The 18,929-nt window shown below is 43.0% G+C and overlaps 1 protein-coding gene across 2 annotated transcripts in view; it reads right to left on the bottom strand.

The window, feature by feature from the left end:
• Nucleotides 1-18,929, bottom strand: part of SASH1 (SAM and SH3 domain containing 1) — a 182,863-nt gene extending 163,934 nt beyond the window's left edge. For both annotated transcript variants that reach the window (XM_080666223.1, XM_080666224.1), the window contains exon 1: nt 18,680-18,929. In XM_080666223.1, the coding sequence (XP_080522349.1) occupies nt 18,680-18,799 (120 nt within the window). In that variant the 5' untranslated portion in view covers nt 18,800-18,929. The remainder of the gene's footprint in view (nt 1-18,679) is intronic.

Raw genomic sequence — 18,929 nt, 5'->3', positions numbered from 1 at the left:
TAAATGCTAGTCAAGTTCATACACGGGTCTAGACATTTCAAGTCAGACACTTAGACACCTGTGATCACCTCACCAAGTCCAGACAAATCTTCCAGGTAATTCAAGTTCTTCTTGGTCCATCCGTTGCTTCATTATTTCCAAGTATCCAACACCTTCTTGTGCTTATACCTTAAAACTAACTTTCTTGTCTCCTCAGACATTGTCTCTGTCTTCCTAACCCCATCTCTCTTTCTACTGATGCTCCCTTTAACTGACTCATTTTCACCTCCTTCCTTGACCAAACCATTTAAACGCATCAGCAAGAGACAGCAAAAAATAGAATGCCCCTAAGGAAAGCAAGGATACAGTATCTAATTCCTAACAAGGAACACAGCCATGGAGTGCAGGGTGGGGCGAGGAGAACCACAGTGTTACCTCTCACCTCATGCTCTATGAGAACCAACAGCATCTTTGGAGGGATTTCTGTGCCCCCAACAGGTCTCAGTAAAAAATAAAACAATAGTCAGAGTTCAATCCAACAACAAAAATAATGGTGAACAGGCCTCCTACACTGTGAATGTCAAGTGAATGATACAAATAATAAGTGTTAAAGCATATGCAGAGGAGAGACACTGATTTTGGAAGGTCAAGAGGCCTATTTAAAAAAAGAAGTCCAAGGCCAGCCGGTATGGCTCAGTGGATTGAGTGTTGTCCTGTGCACCATGGGCAGGGTACATGCCCGGGTTGCAGGCTCGATCCCCAGTAGGGGACGTGCAGGAGGCAGCCAATCGATGTTTCTATCTCTCTCCCTCATGCTTCCTCTCTCAAAAAAAATTTAAAAATCAATTAAAAAAATACTTCTTTTTTAAGTCCAAAATTGTAAACCAGGAGACAGCCAGGAACGTGCCTGGTCAAAATGGGACATAGTAAAATACTTGAAGAAAATGATTTTGCTAATCTAAGGACATTCCTTATCTTGTAAAATTGATATCCTTGACTTCACGTTTCATTTTTATTACTTTGCAATGGTTCCTGCTGTCAGAACTCTTGGGAACGGTGCTCACTCTATCGTCCTGTTCCCCTAGCTCCCATGTCAGCGAGCCTACGGTCTTAGGCAGAACCACCGCCAGAATTCCTTCTCACCTTGACCTTGCATGGACAGTCATTTTCTTAAGTCATTTTCTGCCCCAACTATAGCAATTTCTGGTTTTCTGTTCTTCTTAAATATTAAATCATAAACTCTACATGCACTCAGGGTAGCCAACTTTTGCATTTTCACCTCCCACTCTACACTAACTCTGTATCTACCCCTCTTTTCACCCACTGCTCAGCTGGATTCCAAGTTACTGATTCCTCTGTCCTTCTTTTTAAGGGACTGCACTCGGCCAACACGCTCCCTTAACTTTCGGCGGCCACTTGTATGTTTCCAAAGGAAGAGGTGGCAGCTGGGGGCCATTTCTCAAAGCTTTCAGAGCCCTTTTCCTTTGGGACAATGAGTCACCTTCCTTTTCCATCTCAACTTTAAAACTTTCCTTTCCTTCTGAAAATCAGAAGTTTCTTAATAAGATGTCTGCTGGGCTAAATCTCTAAGAGGAAGTGATGAAGGTTTTGGCTTGAATCACTGACTAGAGTAACCCTGAGCAATCCAGTAGGAAGTGATTTCTGCCTCCCCAAATCTTGCCTATGGCATCTATACAACCTCAAAGATCAGGGGAGTCAAATGGTACCAGGAGGGATCTCAAGCAGAAATTAACATTTTTACCCAGGAACCTCTATCACTCCTTCCCTAACATAGTCTTTACTGGATTAGAAGGATGAGGCTGAGAATTCAGAAGGTAAAGCAGGACAGCCCTGGGATTATGGTTATGACCAATAACATTTGAGGAGGGGGGGATAAGAGTCATGTAGCCCCATCCCCCAAAACACTATGCCAGCATCACTAAACCCTGCTTCCCCCTCCCCTTAACACCCCCCCTTCCCCGCCCCGCCAGCTTTCCTGCTTCACCTTTGAAGTCAATGCAAGAAATCATCATCAATGGGACTTGGATCTGTGTTGAGCTAAGACTTTTCTCTCCACACCCCCTCCCATCAACTCTACCCTGGGCAGTGACTGAAATTGGTAGGAAAGGGGTGTTATCTTTTTCAACCTCCCAAATATGTAACAGTAATAATGTGAGAAGGAAAAGATATAGGCATTGGGCTGAGGCCTTATTTGGGTGGGAAGATGGGACACAACGCAATTTCTTCCCTTTCCCAAGTCTACTCCATCCCCCTCCCATATAATCTAATACATGTTAGGCCTTCACCCAGGAAATTGACTGCATTTCCCTCTATCTCTGTCTCTTGTTACTCTCTAAAGAGCATTTTGCGGGGGAATAGAGAAATCTGTCTTCCTCACCCTTGGTGAAACCCACCCATAACCAAAAAAGGTTTGTTGACTAGGTATCTGTGCTGCCATTGATACAGTCAGGTTCTTATTGAGGTTCACTGCTCATCTATCTCTCAATTTTCCTTTTGCTGCTGGTCTAGGTGTTGGTCCATGCAACGTGCTAACACTGGAAATAATTTTGCTAACACTGGAAATAGTTTTGCCCTCTTTATTTTCCTCCTTTTCCCAGCAGCTGCTTCCCTGTAGAAAGGCGATCACAAAGAACCCACCTATATCAGTTTCCCAGGGTTGCCATTATCAAAGTACTACAACCAACTGGGAGCCTTAAAACAGAAATTTATTGCCTCAGAAGTTCTAGAGGCTAGAAATCTAGAATCAAGGTGGCACCGGGTCATGCTCCCTCTGAAACCTGTAGAAAAAAACCCTCCCCTTCCCTGCCTCTTCCTAGCTTGTGGCAGTTTGCCAGCAATCTTTGGTGTTGCTTGGCTTATAGGTACATCACTCCAAACCTCCATCTTCACGTGGTTTTCTCTGTCTCCCTCCACACGGTCTTTCATTGGTGTGTGTCTGTGTCTGTGTCCAAATTTCGCCATACTGGATTAGGGCCCTCCCTTAAAAACCTCATCTCAACTTGATTAAACCCACAAAGATCCTATTTTCAAATAAGATCTCTTTCTGAGATACTGAGGATTAAGACTTCCACATATGGCCCAGCTGGTATGGCTCAGTGGTTGAGCAATGACCCATGAATCAAGAGGACATGGTTCAAGTCCCGGTCAAGGCACGTGCCTGGGTTGCAGGTTCTATTCCTAGTAGGAATGTTTACAGGAGGCAGCCAATCGATGATTCTTTCTCATCATTGGTGTTTATCTCTCTCTCCCTCTCCCTTCCTCTCTGAAATCAATATAAACAAATTTTTAAAAATACTTCAACATATCTTCTTTCAGGAGACACAATTCAACCCATAACTCCATCTCCCAGGGTTATTAGGACAATGAAATGAAATAACACGTGGAAAGGGCCTAGCATAGTGTTTGGCACATAGTACATGATCAATAAGTATCAGGTGCTAACATTAACATTACTCTTTGCATTATTACTACTGAGTCATACAGGATTTCTGCCCCATAGCATTTTTTTATAGAAAGCCTTTATGGCAGTCAGAAGATTATTTCAACTATCACACAAAAATATAACCTCCAAACTCCTTGGGAAAAGAAATAATTATGACAGTTGACTGGGTAGTAAATTGTAATGTTCTTTGTTCTAGCCACTGAGCTCTGAAGCACTAAGAAAGATGGCAGGTAGAGCTGTGTAAGAATCTGTCAAGGAGGTCCTCCAAAGAATGTGTTGACAAGTGAATTTCTAAGTTCCTTTGGTTTGCAGGAAAAAAATTTTATTCTCTCCCTACATTACTACAAAAACATATACATATACACTGAGTGGCCAGATTATGATGATCTCTGAACGCATAATAATCTGGCCACTCAGTGTATATCCTATATAATAAAAGGCTAATATGCAAATTGTCCCCTCGACCAGGAGTTCAACCAGCAGACAGGCCAGCCAACCGCCCATGTCCCCTCCCCCAGGCCAGGCTGGCCGGACCCCACCCATGCACAAATTCATGCACCGGGTCTCTAAAATATATATATATACACTGAGTGGCCAGGTTATTATGCATTCAGAGATCATAATAATCTGGCCACTCAGTGTGTGTGTGTGTGTGTGTGTGTGTGTGTGTGTATATACATACAGTTGTTGTTTGTTGTTGTTGTTAATCCTCATCCGAGGATATTTTCCCATTGACTTTTAGAGAGAGTGGAAGAGAGGGTGAGAGACAGAGAGAGAAACATACATGTGAGAGAGACACATAGACTCTCCTCCTGCACATGCCCTAACCAGAGCCGGGGATCCAGACTGCAACCAAGGTATGCCCTTGACTAGAACTGAACCCAGGACCTTTCAGTCTGAGGCCATGCTCTATCTGCTGAACCAAACCAGCTAGGGCTATGCTTATATATTGTGAAAATAAAAGTCTGTAAAGGACAGTGGATACACATAGCATTAGAAAACCAGGAGCCAAAGAACGAATTCACTGAATGCTAATGGTCTAAAGAGAAGTGAGTTCAATTTCAACAACAAAAAGGTGTCCACCCTTAGTTTTAAAAGATATTTCAGAGTTTGGCTACCTCCCTTGCTGTTCAACAGTGACCATCCGTCACAACCAAGGCACTGCTGCCACCCCAGCATGTTTTCTTCAGCACTAACAAAGCTTGTTTTGATTTGAGCCTCCATGGGACAACAGAAGGTAGTGTTTACTACCCTCAGCCCTCACTTACTTTGCTGTCATTTTCCTACACAAACAGCATTCCAAGCCTCATCAATCCTGGCTGCCAACCACATTGCGTAATTTAGTACTTACTTATCTTGACCTAACTAGCAAATTCCGGGTGCATACCCATCTTGCTTTGGCTTGTTCGCTTGGTCTTTGGCTGATCTTCTGGAACCACTTGGAACCTACTGTCCTCGAGCAAGTCTTGCCCTGGATTTTCTCTTTACATGTAAGGACTTGATACAGAACAACCTCAAACGTGCCTGCAAGTCAGTCCACAGGTATACAAACAATAGGTCTATGTGTCTTTTTTTAAAATCTTGATTTAAAAAAAAAAAAAAAAAAGCCCAGCCTAATATTATAAAGGCAAACTGCTTTGCAGCTCGCAAACCTTTCTGACTGACAGCAGGAGGGTTCGCCTTTCCCAGGTGGTGGAAGTGGGCCTTCCTGTTTTCCACAACAGAACTAACTACAGGTCATGAGAACTACCGCTGTGCTGTTCTACAATTTGTGGCAAACTGGTGACAATGAGACACCAGATTTCTGTGCTTCTGTCTCCTTGGAAGAGGTGAGCCTGCAGGTTCTTGACTGTATGCCACACTTACCCCACACTTTGGCATCCAAGACCCTAGGGACTGGGCAGCCTGCGTGGAAAATGGGAAATCCCAGACTGCAGGTCACTTTTTGACTTCACCCGCAAACTCTGCTCAAAGAATAGCAAAGCTCACATCCATCTGAGTCTGGTCTACTTCGGAGGGCATTTACAAACATTCCCAAAGATACAACTTCAGTGTTTCACCTCTGCTTCCATAAATATATGTCTTTAGAAGCCCAAAATTTGCCAACACCAAAATCACCGAGCAATTGTTGAATTACGGGTATGGAAACATGGTCGATGAAGTGTGGGTGTGTTGGAAAAGGAAACCCTAGATCACTCAGATGGCTGAAGAACAGTAGCTGGCTTTCTGGTAGCTTTAAGAGCATTAAACTGGTCGGTGTATGTAAAGACACTATGAAGTGCAAGGAATTACACCAATGTAAAGATTATCTTCTTATCTCTAGAGCAGCACTTATTAGAGTAAGGCATCTGCTGGAATTGCTTGATGTTTAAGGAGTGTATCAGTTCTATTTGTCTCCCTCCAGTTTCTACGGAAGCTCTTCCATCGTACATAGACGAGCATCCTGCTTCTAAAGCTCGGGATGCACAGCCCTTCAGTGAAGAGCAAAGATTTTCCCATAGAGAATGCTCATCTGGGGTTACAGCTGACATTTTGTTCTGCTGAAACAGGACATAGAGGGTAAGGCAAAAGTAGGTTTACAGTCATGAGTATGCAAAAGTTTATTCTTACATTATTATTTTTTTATTAGTATTGTATTATTTTCCATACAAACAACTTTAAACCTACCTTTGCTCCACCCTGTACTTTGTGAATGCTAAAGATACATCACATGCATTTTACTCTATCACTCCTGTATCACTTGTGGCTCACGTAGCAGCTACTTACTTTAATGCTCATCACAGAACCTCAATTTTGTAATCTCCCAATCAAGATAAATCGCTGCCATGAATTAGTGTTATGAGGCGCTTTCATGAAGTTACCACCTGGACAACCACATGGCACCTAAGTCTGACCGACGGGCTGTCGAAGCCAGTATGAGCTAGATTGTTCTCATGCTATGCTTTCATGGACAGTTTTCGCTAAAACTAATTCATGATAAAATATGCTTCAGAAATGAAATGTTGTCTCTTTCCAGCATAAAATGTTCATCTGAGATGTGTTTGCAGGTCGCTTTGGGCGCTGGTGAAAACACTACCATGTAAAAATTTTATGAATTCTTGACTGAGACTGAAGACTCCTAATTAAGATGCAGATCCACAAAGAATAATTTGCAACCTGGACAGAAACAGTGGTTAAATTTGATAAGACTCTGGGAAAATATTTTACAAAAAAGATCAACATTCACATGAGTCTAGCACTCAAAAAATAAAATCATTCGTTAAGTGGATGCTTTCAATATTTTACATGTTTCTAATAAGTCAACTAAGACCTCATATCATGGTGCCACTTAGTCACAAAAGAACTGAAAATAGCAATCTGGGCACAATTAAACAGAAAATATGTTTCATTACAAATATCTTCACAAGTTTTACACATTCTTTCTCTTTAGTATAAAGAATATTTTGACAACCAATTCTTAACATGTAATCTGAAGGTTAATACTTTGAAGTAGCTTATACATTTCTAAGTTGTGTATTTTTAAAAGGTCATTTGACACAAATTAAATCAATAATTAATATCAATCCTAAATTCAACATGTAGAATCAGGTCATCACCCCACTTAAAGATGAAAATGAAGGGAAATTAATTCATATTCTAACTAAAGGAGATTCAATTAATAATTATTAATGACAAACATTTATGATCTCCTTACCATATGCCATGCATTTCTGGCGATTCAATTAATCTCACCAAATCAAATAATGTGGGTGGCTATCACCCTCATTTTACAGATAACGAAATCAAGACAAAAATGGTTGGAGAACTCAGCCAGGTAACACATGTCCACTAAATGCTGAGGCTAGGTTTGAACCTAAACAGTCTAAACTATTCTCCTTGCTCTTAAGTACTCGAAAAACGACCTTTCCGTTGTCTAAGAGATACTAATTTTCAGTTTTCTTATTAAATTTATAGGGGTGGCATTGTTTAATAAAATTAGGTTTCAAGTGTACATTTCTATGATATATGATCTGTATATTGCATTGTGTGTCCACTACCCAAAGTCAAATCATCTTCCCTCACCATATATATTTGCCCCCCCTTTACCCTTTACTACCTCCCCTATCCCCTTTCCCCCTGGTAATTACCATAATGTTGTCTCTGTCTATGAGTTCAGTTTTATATCTCATACTAGAGGCCCGGTGCATGAAAATTCATGCACTGGAGGGGTGTCCCTCAGCCTGGCCTGCCCCCTCTCACAGTCCGGGAGCCCTCAGGGGCAGGAGGTGACACGGTGATCAGGGGAAGGCGACGCCCCCATTATACCTCTGCTGCTGCCACTGCTGGCAGCGCAAGACTCAGCCAGGCTTGGTTACCTGAGCCTGGGGCGGTCCTGGGCAGCTGGGCAGCCACCATCTGAGGCTTGCCTGCACCTTGGGCCGGCCTTGGGCGGCTGGGGGGCTGAGGAGACTGGGGGACTCCGGAGGCAGGCGCGGGGCAAGGCTGGGCCCGCCGGACCCCAGCGGGGCTGAGGGGACTGGGCACCGCCATCTTGTGGCTGTGGGTACTGCCATCTTTGAGGGCATGGCAGTCAATTAGCATATTCCCTCCTTATTGGCTGTGGGTGCCACCATCTTTGCAACAGCGTGAGGGTCAGTTAGCATATTCCCTCTTTATTAGATAGGACAGTGGTTGGCAAACTGCGGCTCGCGAGCCGCGGTTTGCCACTCTGTTGACTAATGAGTTTGCCAACCACTGAGATAGGATATAAGTAAAATCATATGGTCCTTAGCTTTTTCTGACTGACTTATTTCGCTTAGCATAATATTCTCTTGGTCCATCCATGGTGTCACAAATGGCAGAATTCATCTTTTCTTCTAGCTGAGCAGTATTGCATTGCATATATGTACCACATCTTATCTATCAAAGGCCACTTTGGTTGTTTCCATGTCTTGGTCACCGTGAATAATGCTGCAATGAACATAGGATGCATATATCTTTGCAAATAAATGTTTTCAAATTTTGGGGGTAGATACCCAGAAGAGGGATTGCTGGGTCATATGTTAACTCTATTCTTATTTTTTTTGAGGAATCTCCATACTGTTTTCCACAGTGGCTATACCAGTTTACATTCCCACCAGCAGTGAATGAGGGTTCCTTTTTCTCCACTACCTCTCCAACACTTGCTATTACTTGACTTGTTGACAATAGCCATTCAAACAGGTGTGAGGTGCTATCTCATTGTAGTTTTGATTTGCATTTCCCTAATAGCTAGTGAAGTTGAGTGGAGGACCTGAACAAACACTTCTCCCAAGAAGACATATAAATGGCCAACAGACATATGAAAAGATGCTCATTTCTCTAAGAGATGTTTAATTAATTTTTCTAATTGTTTACTCTTATTTAAAACAAAAATGTTCATTATTAATTTTTTATTGACTTCATTTTTTAGAACAGTTTACGATTCACAGCAAAATTGAGGGAAAGATACAGAGATTTCCCATATATCCCTACTCCTACATGCACAGCCTCCCCCATTATCAGCATCCCCCACTGTAATATTGTGATTTATAATAAGAAATATATACTTGGTCTTCTTTCCAGTCCTGAAAAAGGGCTCCTAAAACTCTCGGAATTTCTGGATTGATAGGATACCTTTTGTCATTCATTCGCAGTCCCTCTAGAGCACACCTACATTTATGCTTTAAAGTGAGTTAGGGTAGAGCACCTAGATAGGGACAGGATGTGTCTGATCACCAGAAAGATCAAGTGATTAGACTGCAGGGGTGGGCCAACTTTTTGACTCGAGGGCCACAATGGGTTCTTAAACTGGACCAGAGGGCCGGAACAAAAGCATGGATGGAGTGTTTGTGTGAACTAATATAAATTCAAAGTAAAGGAGCGGAAGGGAGAGCAAGAGAACCGGATAGAACAGCCGGATCCGGCCCACGGGGCCGTAGTTTGCCCACGGCTGGATTAGAGGGTAGGAACTTTCAGTCTCAAACCCCCACCTCACTGCCGGGGAAGGGATAAGAGCTGGAGACTGCATTCAAACACCAGTGGCCAATAACTTAATCAACCATGCGTCCTTCAAACCCCAAAGGACAGAGTTCCGAGAGCCTCCGGTTTGTGGAGCACAGGGAGATGTGGGGTGAAGCTCTGTGCCCCTTCCCGCATACCCTCAAGCCTTAAGGCGGCTCTTCCACCTGGCTGTTCCAGTAATCTACGTAAACTGACTAATCTAGTAAACTGGTTTCCTAAATTCTGTGGGCTGCTGTTCAAACTAAGCGAACCCAAAGAGGGGGTGATGGGTACCTCCTATTTACAGCCAGTTGCTCAGAAGCACGGGTAACAACCTGAACCTGAGTTTGGCATGTGAAGTGGAGGCAGACTTTGGGACTGAACCCTTAACTTGTGTGGCACCTGGTCATTGTCTGCTGAGAAGTGGAGGACTGCTTGGTAGTACTGAAAAAAAGCCATCATACCCACCAGGCTGGTACTTTTGTAAGAACTAATGGACCTACACTGACCTGTCATAATCACCAAAATCCAAAGTTTACATTACAGTTCACTCTGGGTGGTGTATACTCCACAGGCTTGGGCAATTTATAATGACTTGTACTCACCATTATAAAAATATTCTGTCTGCCACCTATTCATCCCTCCCTATCCTCTAACCCAGGGCAATCACTGATCTTTTGTCACTAATCTCCATAGTTTTGCCTTTTCTCAAATAGCATAGTCACGTAGATAAAGAAAGGGAGTCTACGATAAAGTAACCTCACGTGGTGCTCTGACCTACATTCCTAAGCTGGCAGGTCACAGTGGGCAGTCACGTCCCAGGCATACAACTTCTTCAGTAAAGGTTTATCTTTGCTCCCAGCAGGCCCTGTCCATTGTTTCTGTATATCTAGGTTAACACACCTTTGAAATGCCCCCTTTCCCACCCCCCCTCGTTCCAAAGCAGGAGATCACAGAACTATCCTATAGTCCAACCCCTGCCTTGCTTTCTCCCACCTTCGCTTGCATCCTCTTCTTAATTTCTAATGCATAAAAGAAACGGCAAAAACTGTTGTCATCCGGAGCATTTGAGATCTTGCTCCCCAGCATGTCATCAGTCTGGGCTCCAAAATAAACTAATGAAATTCTCTGCAGATCTGGATGTTTCTTATATCCACAGGAAGAATCAGAAACCTTTTCAGATGGGCTTCTTTCCCTTAAGAGACATCTATGCTTCCTCCATGTCCTTTGATAGCTTGATAGCTCATTTCTTTTCAGCACTAAATAATTTTCCATTCTCTAGATGTACCACAATTTATCCATTCACCTACTGAAAGACATCTTGGTTGCTTTCACATTTTTTGGCAGTTAGGAATAAAGCTGCTAGAAACATCTGTGTGCGGATTTGTTCTGTGGAACTAACTTTTCAACTCCTTTGGGTAAATACCAAGGAGCATGACTGTGGGACTGAGTGGTAAGAGTGTGTTTAGTTTTGTAATAAATCACCAAACTGTCAGCTGTACTATTTATCACTCCCCCCAGCAATGAACAAGAGTTCCTGTTGCTCCACACCCTCTTCAGCATTTGGTGTCGTCAGTAGGTTTTGGCCATTGTTATAGGTGTGTAGGATTATGGTATTGTTGTTTCCACTTAAAAAATATTTTTTTACCCCTGGGCATTTCCACACAAAGACATTTGTAAAATTGTTAATGGTTTATTTTAAATGAGGTCTTTAAAGTCCTCTGAAAATGGATGTAAGCCAATAACAAAGATACTTTTTTAAAAAATTGATTTCAGAGAGGAATGGAGAGGGAGAGAGAGATAGAAACACCAATGATGAGAGAGAATCATTGATCGGCTACCTCCTGCACACCCTCCACTGGGGATGGAGCCCACAACCCGGGCATGTGCCCTTGACCGGAATCAAACCCAGGACCCTTCAGTCCACAGGCCGACACTCTATCCACTGAGTCAAACCAGCCAGGGCAAAGATACTTTTCAAACTAGAATATTCATTTCTTTACAATAACTTCATAGTGAAACACTCTATTTTTTACAAGCACCCAAAAAAAACATATAAACATTTTTTTCGTTAGCTATAGTAAAAAAAAAAAAAAAAAAAAAAAAAAAAAAAAAAAAAAAAAAAAAATTGTTGGTTGATAGAAAGTCTTAGGCAAAAGTATTACAGTCCACAAAATTAACTGGAATGAATTTTAAAAGTAACGAGGGGTCAGGGCACATACCAAAATGTTATCCTCAATAGCACTTGTAGTTAAAATGACAATTAGATGCATTTATTTTTCCTTCACTTTTACTTCTTCCATTATCTGCATGCTAGGGGAGAGAATGAAGCTACAATCTGGCACAGAGAGATGGGAGACACAGTGGCCCTTCCTTGCTCACTACTTGCTGTAAAACCAAATTGACAATGATGAAGCACCAAAATCAACCATAAACTATGCAGCAGAGACACCACGTAGAGCTGCAATGTATCTCTATGAAACATGGAAGAGTCTTCAGAGCATACACTATGGATACAAACATATTCACGTTTTCACCCATCATCTTAGAAAGGTGAAAGACAACCAGAGATCCCTTCAGAAAAGAAAGAATACTGGTTACAGAGAGGGAAACCTATCTCATTACCAAGCTTTTGTTTTCTAAGTCACAGAGATACCATAATGCCTGGGTACCTAGTCTCCGGCTGGAGTGGTCTCTATTACATGACTGACAGCAAGAAAAAATGTAAGATAGGTTATCTCTATGAAGCATCTCGCCTGATTAATGCTACCCAGGGAGACAGATTATGCAACTAAACAGCTGGCTAGGAGCAAAGCTAATGTGGAACACACCCACCCTTTTCAGGTCCTGTTCCCAAACGTAAATTAATTAATAAATGAGCATGCCATCTAAAACATGACAAATCCAAGTGGTCATACATACACATTTTACCTCAAAATTAGTCTGAAGATTTGGTTAATTCTTACAGTCTTAGTCTTTACTCACTGGTATTATATGTACAGTTAACTCTTAGAGCCTTAGCCTCCAGCCATTTAAATTCACTATTTTGAGATCAATTTTACTTCTACTGTATGATAAGAATGTGTGGAAGCCATCGGTAAGCACATCCCAGTGAGATTATGATGGTTAAGTCTGAAGCAGACAGTACATTAAATAAACTACTAGTTATAGGTTTTCCTCTTATGTCCTTCATAAACTTGAGCTACAGATTTGCTTATGAACCATTTGCACAACTGAATATTTCCCCTACTTCACTGTCCTCCAGAATCAGCTTTGAAAAGATGGAATTAAAGATCATTTAACTACAGTATTGTGTTCACATCATTATAAATAACTAGAGGCCTGGTGCATGACATTCATGCATAGGTAGGGTCCCTAGGCCTGGCTGGCAAACATGACTGATGGAGGCCTTCCTTCTGGCTGCTGGCTAGGGCCTTCCTTCCCTGGCTACTGGATGCCAGCTGGGGCCTTCCTTCATTCCACACCACCTCCTGGTGGTCAGCACACGTCATAGCGAGCAATTGAACTCACGGTCTCCTGGTTGAACTCCCAAGGGGACACTTTGCATATTAGCCATATATATATATATATATATATATATATATATATATATATATATATATATATATATATAATTCCCTTCCTTAAGGACCCACATCATTCCTCCAATACACAGAGACAAGAAATAGATGTGTGTGTGTGCAGATATTTCTTCAGAACAACAAAAAAAATCAGAAGACTATCACATCTCTCAAGATCTCTTTCATTCACCCAGACTACTCTTGAACTTAAAAGAATTATCAAAAGAAAGCTACCATGGAGCCCTTGATTACTTACAGATATTGAGTAAAATATTGGACCTAATGGAAGCCAGATGATACATAACTGATATGTTTCATCAACATCTAGTTCCAGGCCCTCATCTTTTCTTGCCTGGATCACTCAAGTAGTCTCCTTCCAGATTCATCACCAACTCATCACCCCCAAATATTACTTTTCTAAAACACAGAAGTGATCGTGTCACATGCCAGCTGAAAATTCTGCAACTGCTTCTCACTGGAGCCTACAGAATGATTCCAGCTACCCCACCCTCGCCCTCAGGATCTGGTCCCATGGTGCCACGCAGTGCCCTGAGCTCCCCCATCTTTAGTCCCTGTGGCTCTGCCCAGCAGGCGCTTCCTCCCTTCTTTCCCCTTTAACCCTCACCACAGGGGGAAACCTCCACACTACCAAGGCCCAAATCAACTGGCATTTCTGGGAACCGGACTCCCTGGCACCACACTGCCCCAAGTCCACTCAGTGCTCCTGACTCCCTGTCCACACTGCTCCTGCCGTCTCGGGGCTGCTGTTTTTACTGCAAAACTGTCTTTCTGGAAGCCAGGGGCACATGTTGCTAGTACTTAGCTCAATAGCTCAAGGAAAAAGATGGACAGTCAATATCTCAATAGACATGTGATAGAATGAACTACAAAACTGCAACTAGGAATTAATTTCCAGGAAATAACACATGATTCCACTCCCATCGGCTGTTTCCTAAGTATGTGACTTAGGACAGGGGTGTTTACCTCTCCACTGTAAAATGGGAACAACAGTGCCCACTGGTCACAATGAGAGGCTCAAGAATGGGAAGGGCCCAGCAAGACACAGGGATGCAGAACTGTGAGCACCACCTCCTCCTCTCCACCTCCTCCATTTCTCCACCTCCTCCCCCTCCCCAAGTAGCCGCCTTCCATCCTGAGAAGTTGAAGTAAACAATGAAAACCAGGATGTCAGTAATAATAATTCAGGTTGAAGGGGAAGAAGTTTCAAGGTAGAAAATGACAAATGAGGGCAGAATGGGGCCCGTGGAAGGCCACCCTAGTGCACAGGTCTCTTTGACAGCAAGATAGTTAGCCGGGCAAGAATTAAGAAAGGCGGACAGGTGTGGTCCCTGCTGGGCTCCTGACTCTGCTCCCTGAAGCCCTTCCACTCCTCCGCCCTAAAAGAGGGAGTGGGAGGCTCACTTCCAAGTTCTCCTCAGTCCCTCCCATACTTCACCCTGCAACTTCCCCCCTTACAAAAAGCCAGAAACCTTTGGGCTGGCTAACAGGAACATAAAATTAAGATGAAGTCAGAATATTTGAAACTGAGGCTGACTCTCCAATTCCAAGACCTAATATTAATTAAGTCATCAGCTGACCAGGTTCAGAGTAATACACCACCCAAGGAATATGTAAATTGCTGCTTTCAAAGGAGTTTGCATTTTAAAAGCTCCCTTAGGGATCTCACTAATATCTCCCCTCCCCCACACTTTCCCTAAAACTACAAAACAAAGGAGGGTCTCTTAAAAAACAAAACAAAAAAACAGCAAATCTGGATAAAACTAACATTTATAGACTGAAGCCTATTACATACTTTTCTGCAGATTGCAAAGGATTCAGAGGAGGGAAAAGGCCCGGAGTATCTCTATACAAAGGATATTCTCTAAGCAAGGCTAGGAAATGGGTGTAAACTGTAGGAACAGAGCAGGGAACAGAGGAAGTATAAGGTTGGGGGAGGTACCTCTTGCAGGATCTTGAAAACAATAGTCACTTACAAATTCTCTTCCCCTCCATTCCCAGCTAACAAGTAGCTTTAAAGGCTGGGCTCGGCTTTAAGAAGCCCTCGAATTCTAGAGCAAAAACTTAAGAACCAGACCTTACCCAATGGACAATCAGCGCTCAAAAACTGATCTACCATCTCTAACCACATCTCATTACCGTAGCAATTCCCACTCTCAAAAACGTCTTATCTTCAGGGCCTCCCCACAAAAAGGGAATGTTGAGTCTGCAACACACAGTAAAGATGACAGAGAGTGAATCCCACAGGATTCTAACTCATTCTGCACTTCTCAGCAGAAGTCTAAGCATGTCATGGTGAAAGGCGACATGCTTTGAAAACCCAGGCAGACCACACGTTGCCGAGTTAGAGAACAGAAGAGCACACTTCACAATTGGCCATTCCTGTTCCCAGTAAGCACCAGGAGTTTAGTTCACATGATGAAGCTGTCCAAGAGGTAGCTTCGGCACGAGCACCATTTATTAATGTCTATAATGTCTACCCCCTTACAGCAGGTACATGAGGCTTTACAGCACTGAATTTTGATGTGGCTTCTGCACATCAAAGGAAGAAGCACATCCTTTCTCTCTTTTTTTTAATTCAATAAAACCATGTTCTCAGCACCCAATCAGTCCCAGGCTCTGGAGATAGAAAAATGAGTAAAATACTGACCCTGCCCTCCAGGCATTCCCGATTGATAGTGTTTTGCTAAACTCATTTTCTCCTCTCTATTTACATATTCACTTACTAGCATTTATTCATTCAAGCAGGGCTCAGAGCAATTTCATGCCATCAAGTTTATGGCATAAACTATACCATTATTTCTTCTTTAAATAAGCATTTTGTTAACAATTATCTAAAAGCAACTACCTGTTGAGGAACTGTGCTGGATTAGATTAATTTAAATGCAAAATGTGTCCTGATAAACTCAACTACCATATTTACTGAGTGAGATCTAAGTCTCTGGGGCAACACCCTTCCCAGGATTCACACCAACAAAGTCCTCCGGGGCAGAAAATGCTCATTCACCTAAAGAAAGTGTTAACCTCACAGACCTGGAGGTTTGATTTTTACACCACAAACCTAAATGAATAAAGTAGCAACCTCGGCTGAAACCTTGTTAGAATGTTTGGATGTGTATTTCCCCCACTAGCTCTACTCCCCTCCTCAAGTTCAGTATTGAAAAACATTCTTTCAAATAGCATTTTCCTAAAATACTCGAGGTAATTACATTTCTACCAAGTTGATCTGGGATGGTTCGCTTTGGAGAATCGTGGCATCAGGCTCCTGAAGGTGGGGGTCAGAGACCTGGGGTGCAGTCTGACATTGTCAGCTAATAAGGTACACATGCCATCGGTCAAGTCACTTCACCTGACTAGGCCAAGAGATTGCAAAATCCCTTATTTTAAATACAAAAATGAAGGAAATTGTGTCGTTTTTTAAAAAAAATATCTTAGTAAGAACAGAGAAAGGCAACTCTTAGTGTCTTGATACAGTTCCCCAAGATGCAGTTTTCTATAAACACTTGGATGACAGCTTTCTCGTGGAAAAGAGTTCCTTCCTTTTTATTTTAATTTCTTTGATTAAGGTATTACATATGTGCCCTTATCCCCTCATTGCCCCAAGAGTTCCTTCCTTTAAACCATGTGACTTTCTCCAGGCATGTAAAAAGGAGAGGTAACCCATGTCTTCTGGATTTTAGTAAGGGGCAATTCTGATGTTCAAGGTTACCCCAAAGGGAAATAATGCTGTATAAAGAAATGGATAAACATGAGCAGAACCTATCTGAGACGATCTTCACACTCTTTTCCAGCCTTACACTGAACTAGTTCTGTAAGAAGTACATACTTTCTCTTCTCCTGCATCTGCCCTTTGAGTAGCAGCTCTGAGCTTCTCAAGCCCCACCCCACCTCTTAACTCCGCCAGAGAACACTCTGCTACAATTGACCCAACAGCCCTGGAATCTGCCAGGGAAAGAATACATTTTCAGACAGTGCTACCTGCCAACCCTCCCCTCCAAACAACCCTGAACACCCCCTTACATTTAAGTGAGCCCCTCCAACTCTCCCCTCCCCAGCCTATGCCCTAGTAAGGACATCATGTGATGTTATCAAACCCATTTCCCAGTGACTGATAATTTAGTGAGATCTAAGCAAGAAATAAGATAAGCTTCCCGCTCACTGGCAAATTTAAAAAACAATCTGCCACCATAACTTTCAAATGTCCATTGGGTTTTCTGGGATTTCACTGAAGGACTATATTCACTAGCAATATTCAGAAAACGCAAAGACAGGCGGTTTTATATTTTAAAATATATACATTCTTTAAAAAGTATCGGAGAGTGAGAAGAGCAGACAGAAATCTTTGACAAACCCTCTCTGATTCTCTGTACAGTGGCAATCCTAACACCAATGGACCCCTGAAAATGGAATAACCGGGACCTTGAGGCAAAAATTGAAATACTGGGGGGGGGGGGGATTGTGAGAGAGTTATCATTTATTGAGCAACTACTATATGCCAGGCACTATCCTGAGTTACTACATATACATCAAGTTAGCAAAATCTCAAAAAAACGAAGAAAGGCTCTTTTGCTTTCCTTTTCCGGTGATGAAATTGAAGATCAGAGGCATTGAATACCTTGGTCATATAATCACTCAATGGGAGAGTTGAGATTTGACTGAGGCTAAGACTCACTCTAAAGCATAAGAGCTTAATTACTATGCTAAAAAGGATCCATGGTTCATCATTCCGAAGGGGGAGTATCTCTCTCAAAACTAGACCTTTTCACTTGAAAAATTAAAGATCCCAGAGTAAATTCACAGCCTTTTCTGATGATCTACACAACTGCCAACTCCAAACCTTTAAGCAAAAATTGACTTTTAATGTGTATATTAAGATGTCTGACTCTCAAAATCCCCACCCAGGTAATTCATCTACCTGCCTACCGACAGCTCCATCCAAGTAAATCTAATACCCCCAGGCATGAACCCTCCTCCAGTCAAGCTCCATTCTCCATGCAGAAGAACTTTTTCAGAAATTATGCCAAGTCCATGGGCGGTTTGAAAACATTACTGGACATTTCAAAATACATGACAAGACATTTAGCAAAACAAGTCCCATTGTTTTTAGCCCCAAACATGTAACAACAAATACCCTGTAATTCTACAAGTTGAAGAATTGCAAACACACCAAGTAAAGTTGTGGTGGTGCTGAGTAAGGCTATGGTTGCTCTTCTCTCCTGGCCAGACAACAAATGGTGAAGAGATAAACATCAGTTAACCTCAGCCTCTTCCCAACTCCAACTGTGACAGTACACCAGCCAAATACTAATTATTTACATTTACTCTTTGAAGGACTCTTTCCAGCTTTTTCCACACCAGCTTCTCAGCAGGTGTCCCAGATTAGACTGTTGACTACCACCCGATTGTTTAAAAAATATCTTTGATGTGATCTGTGGCTGGTTATTTTTTAATTAGGGTTTGAAATCCTAGACCGTGTGCATTTAACCCCCTAAGAACTGGAGCCAGAGAAGGACGACTCCAAGGAGCGGGCTGGCCAAGTCGGCGCGCGCACAGGGAACCCCGGGTCGCAGAGGGGCTGCCCTACGCCACCGGCCCGCGCTCGTCCCTTCCCGCGCCTCCCCTGCTCCAGGGAACTCACCAGGATGCCCATCACATCGGTCCAGAGCCGGGAGAACGTCTTGGACATGCCAGCCCCCGTCTCGGACTCCGACTCGGACTCTGCCTCTGGCCCCGGGCCGGCTGCTCCCGCATCCTCCATGTTCGCGTCCCGCACGCTAGCCCAGCGTCCGGGTCCCTGGGGCACACGCGCCCCTCACCAGATCGCGGCCGCCCCCGGCGCCGGGTCCCCGCCCGCGGCGTCACCGAGGCGCGCCCCCGCGCCGCATCCC

This window comes from Plecotus auritus (genome assembly GCF_963455305.1).
Source record: "Plecotus auritus genome assembly, chromosome: 4".
Lineage (NCBI taxonomy): Eukaryota > Metazoa > Chordata > Mammalia > Chiroptera > Vespertilionidae > Plecotus > Plecotus auritus.
Note: the sequence above shows the minus strand (reverse complement) of the source record. Positions and strands in the feature narration are given on the sequence as shown.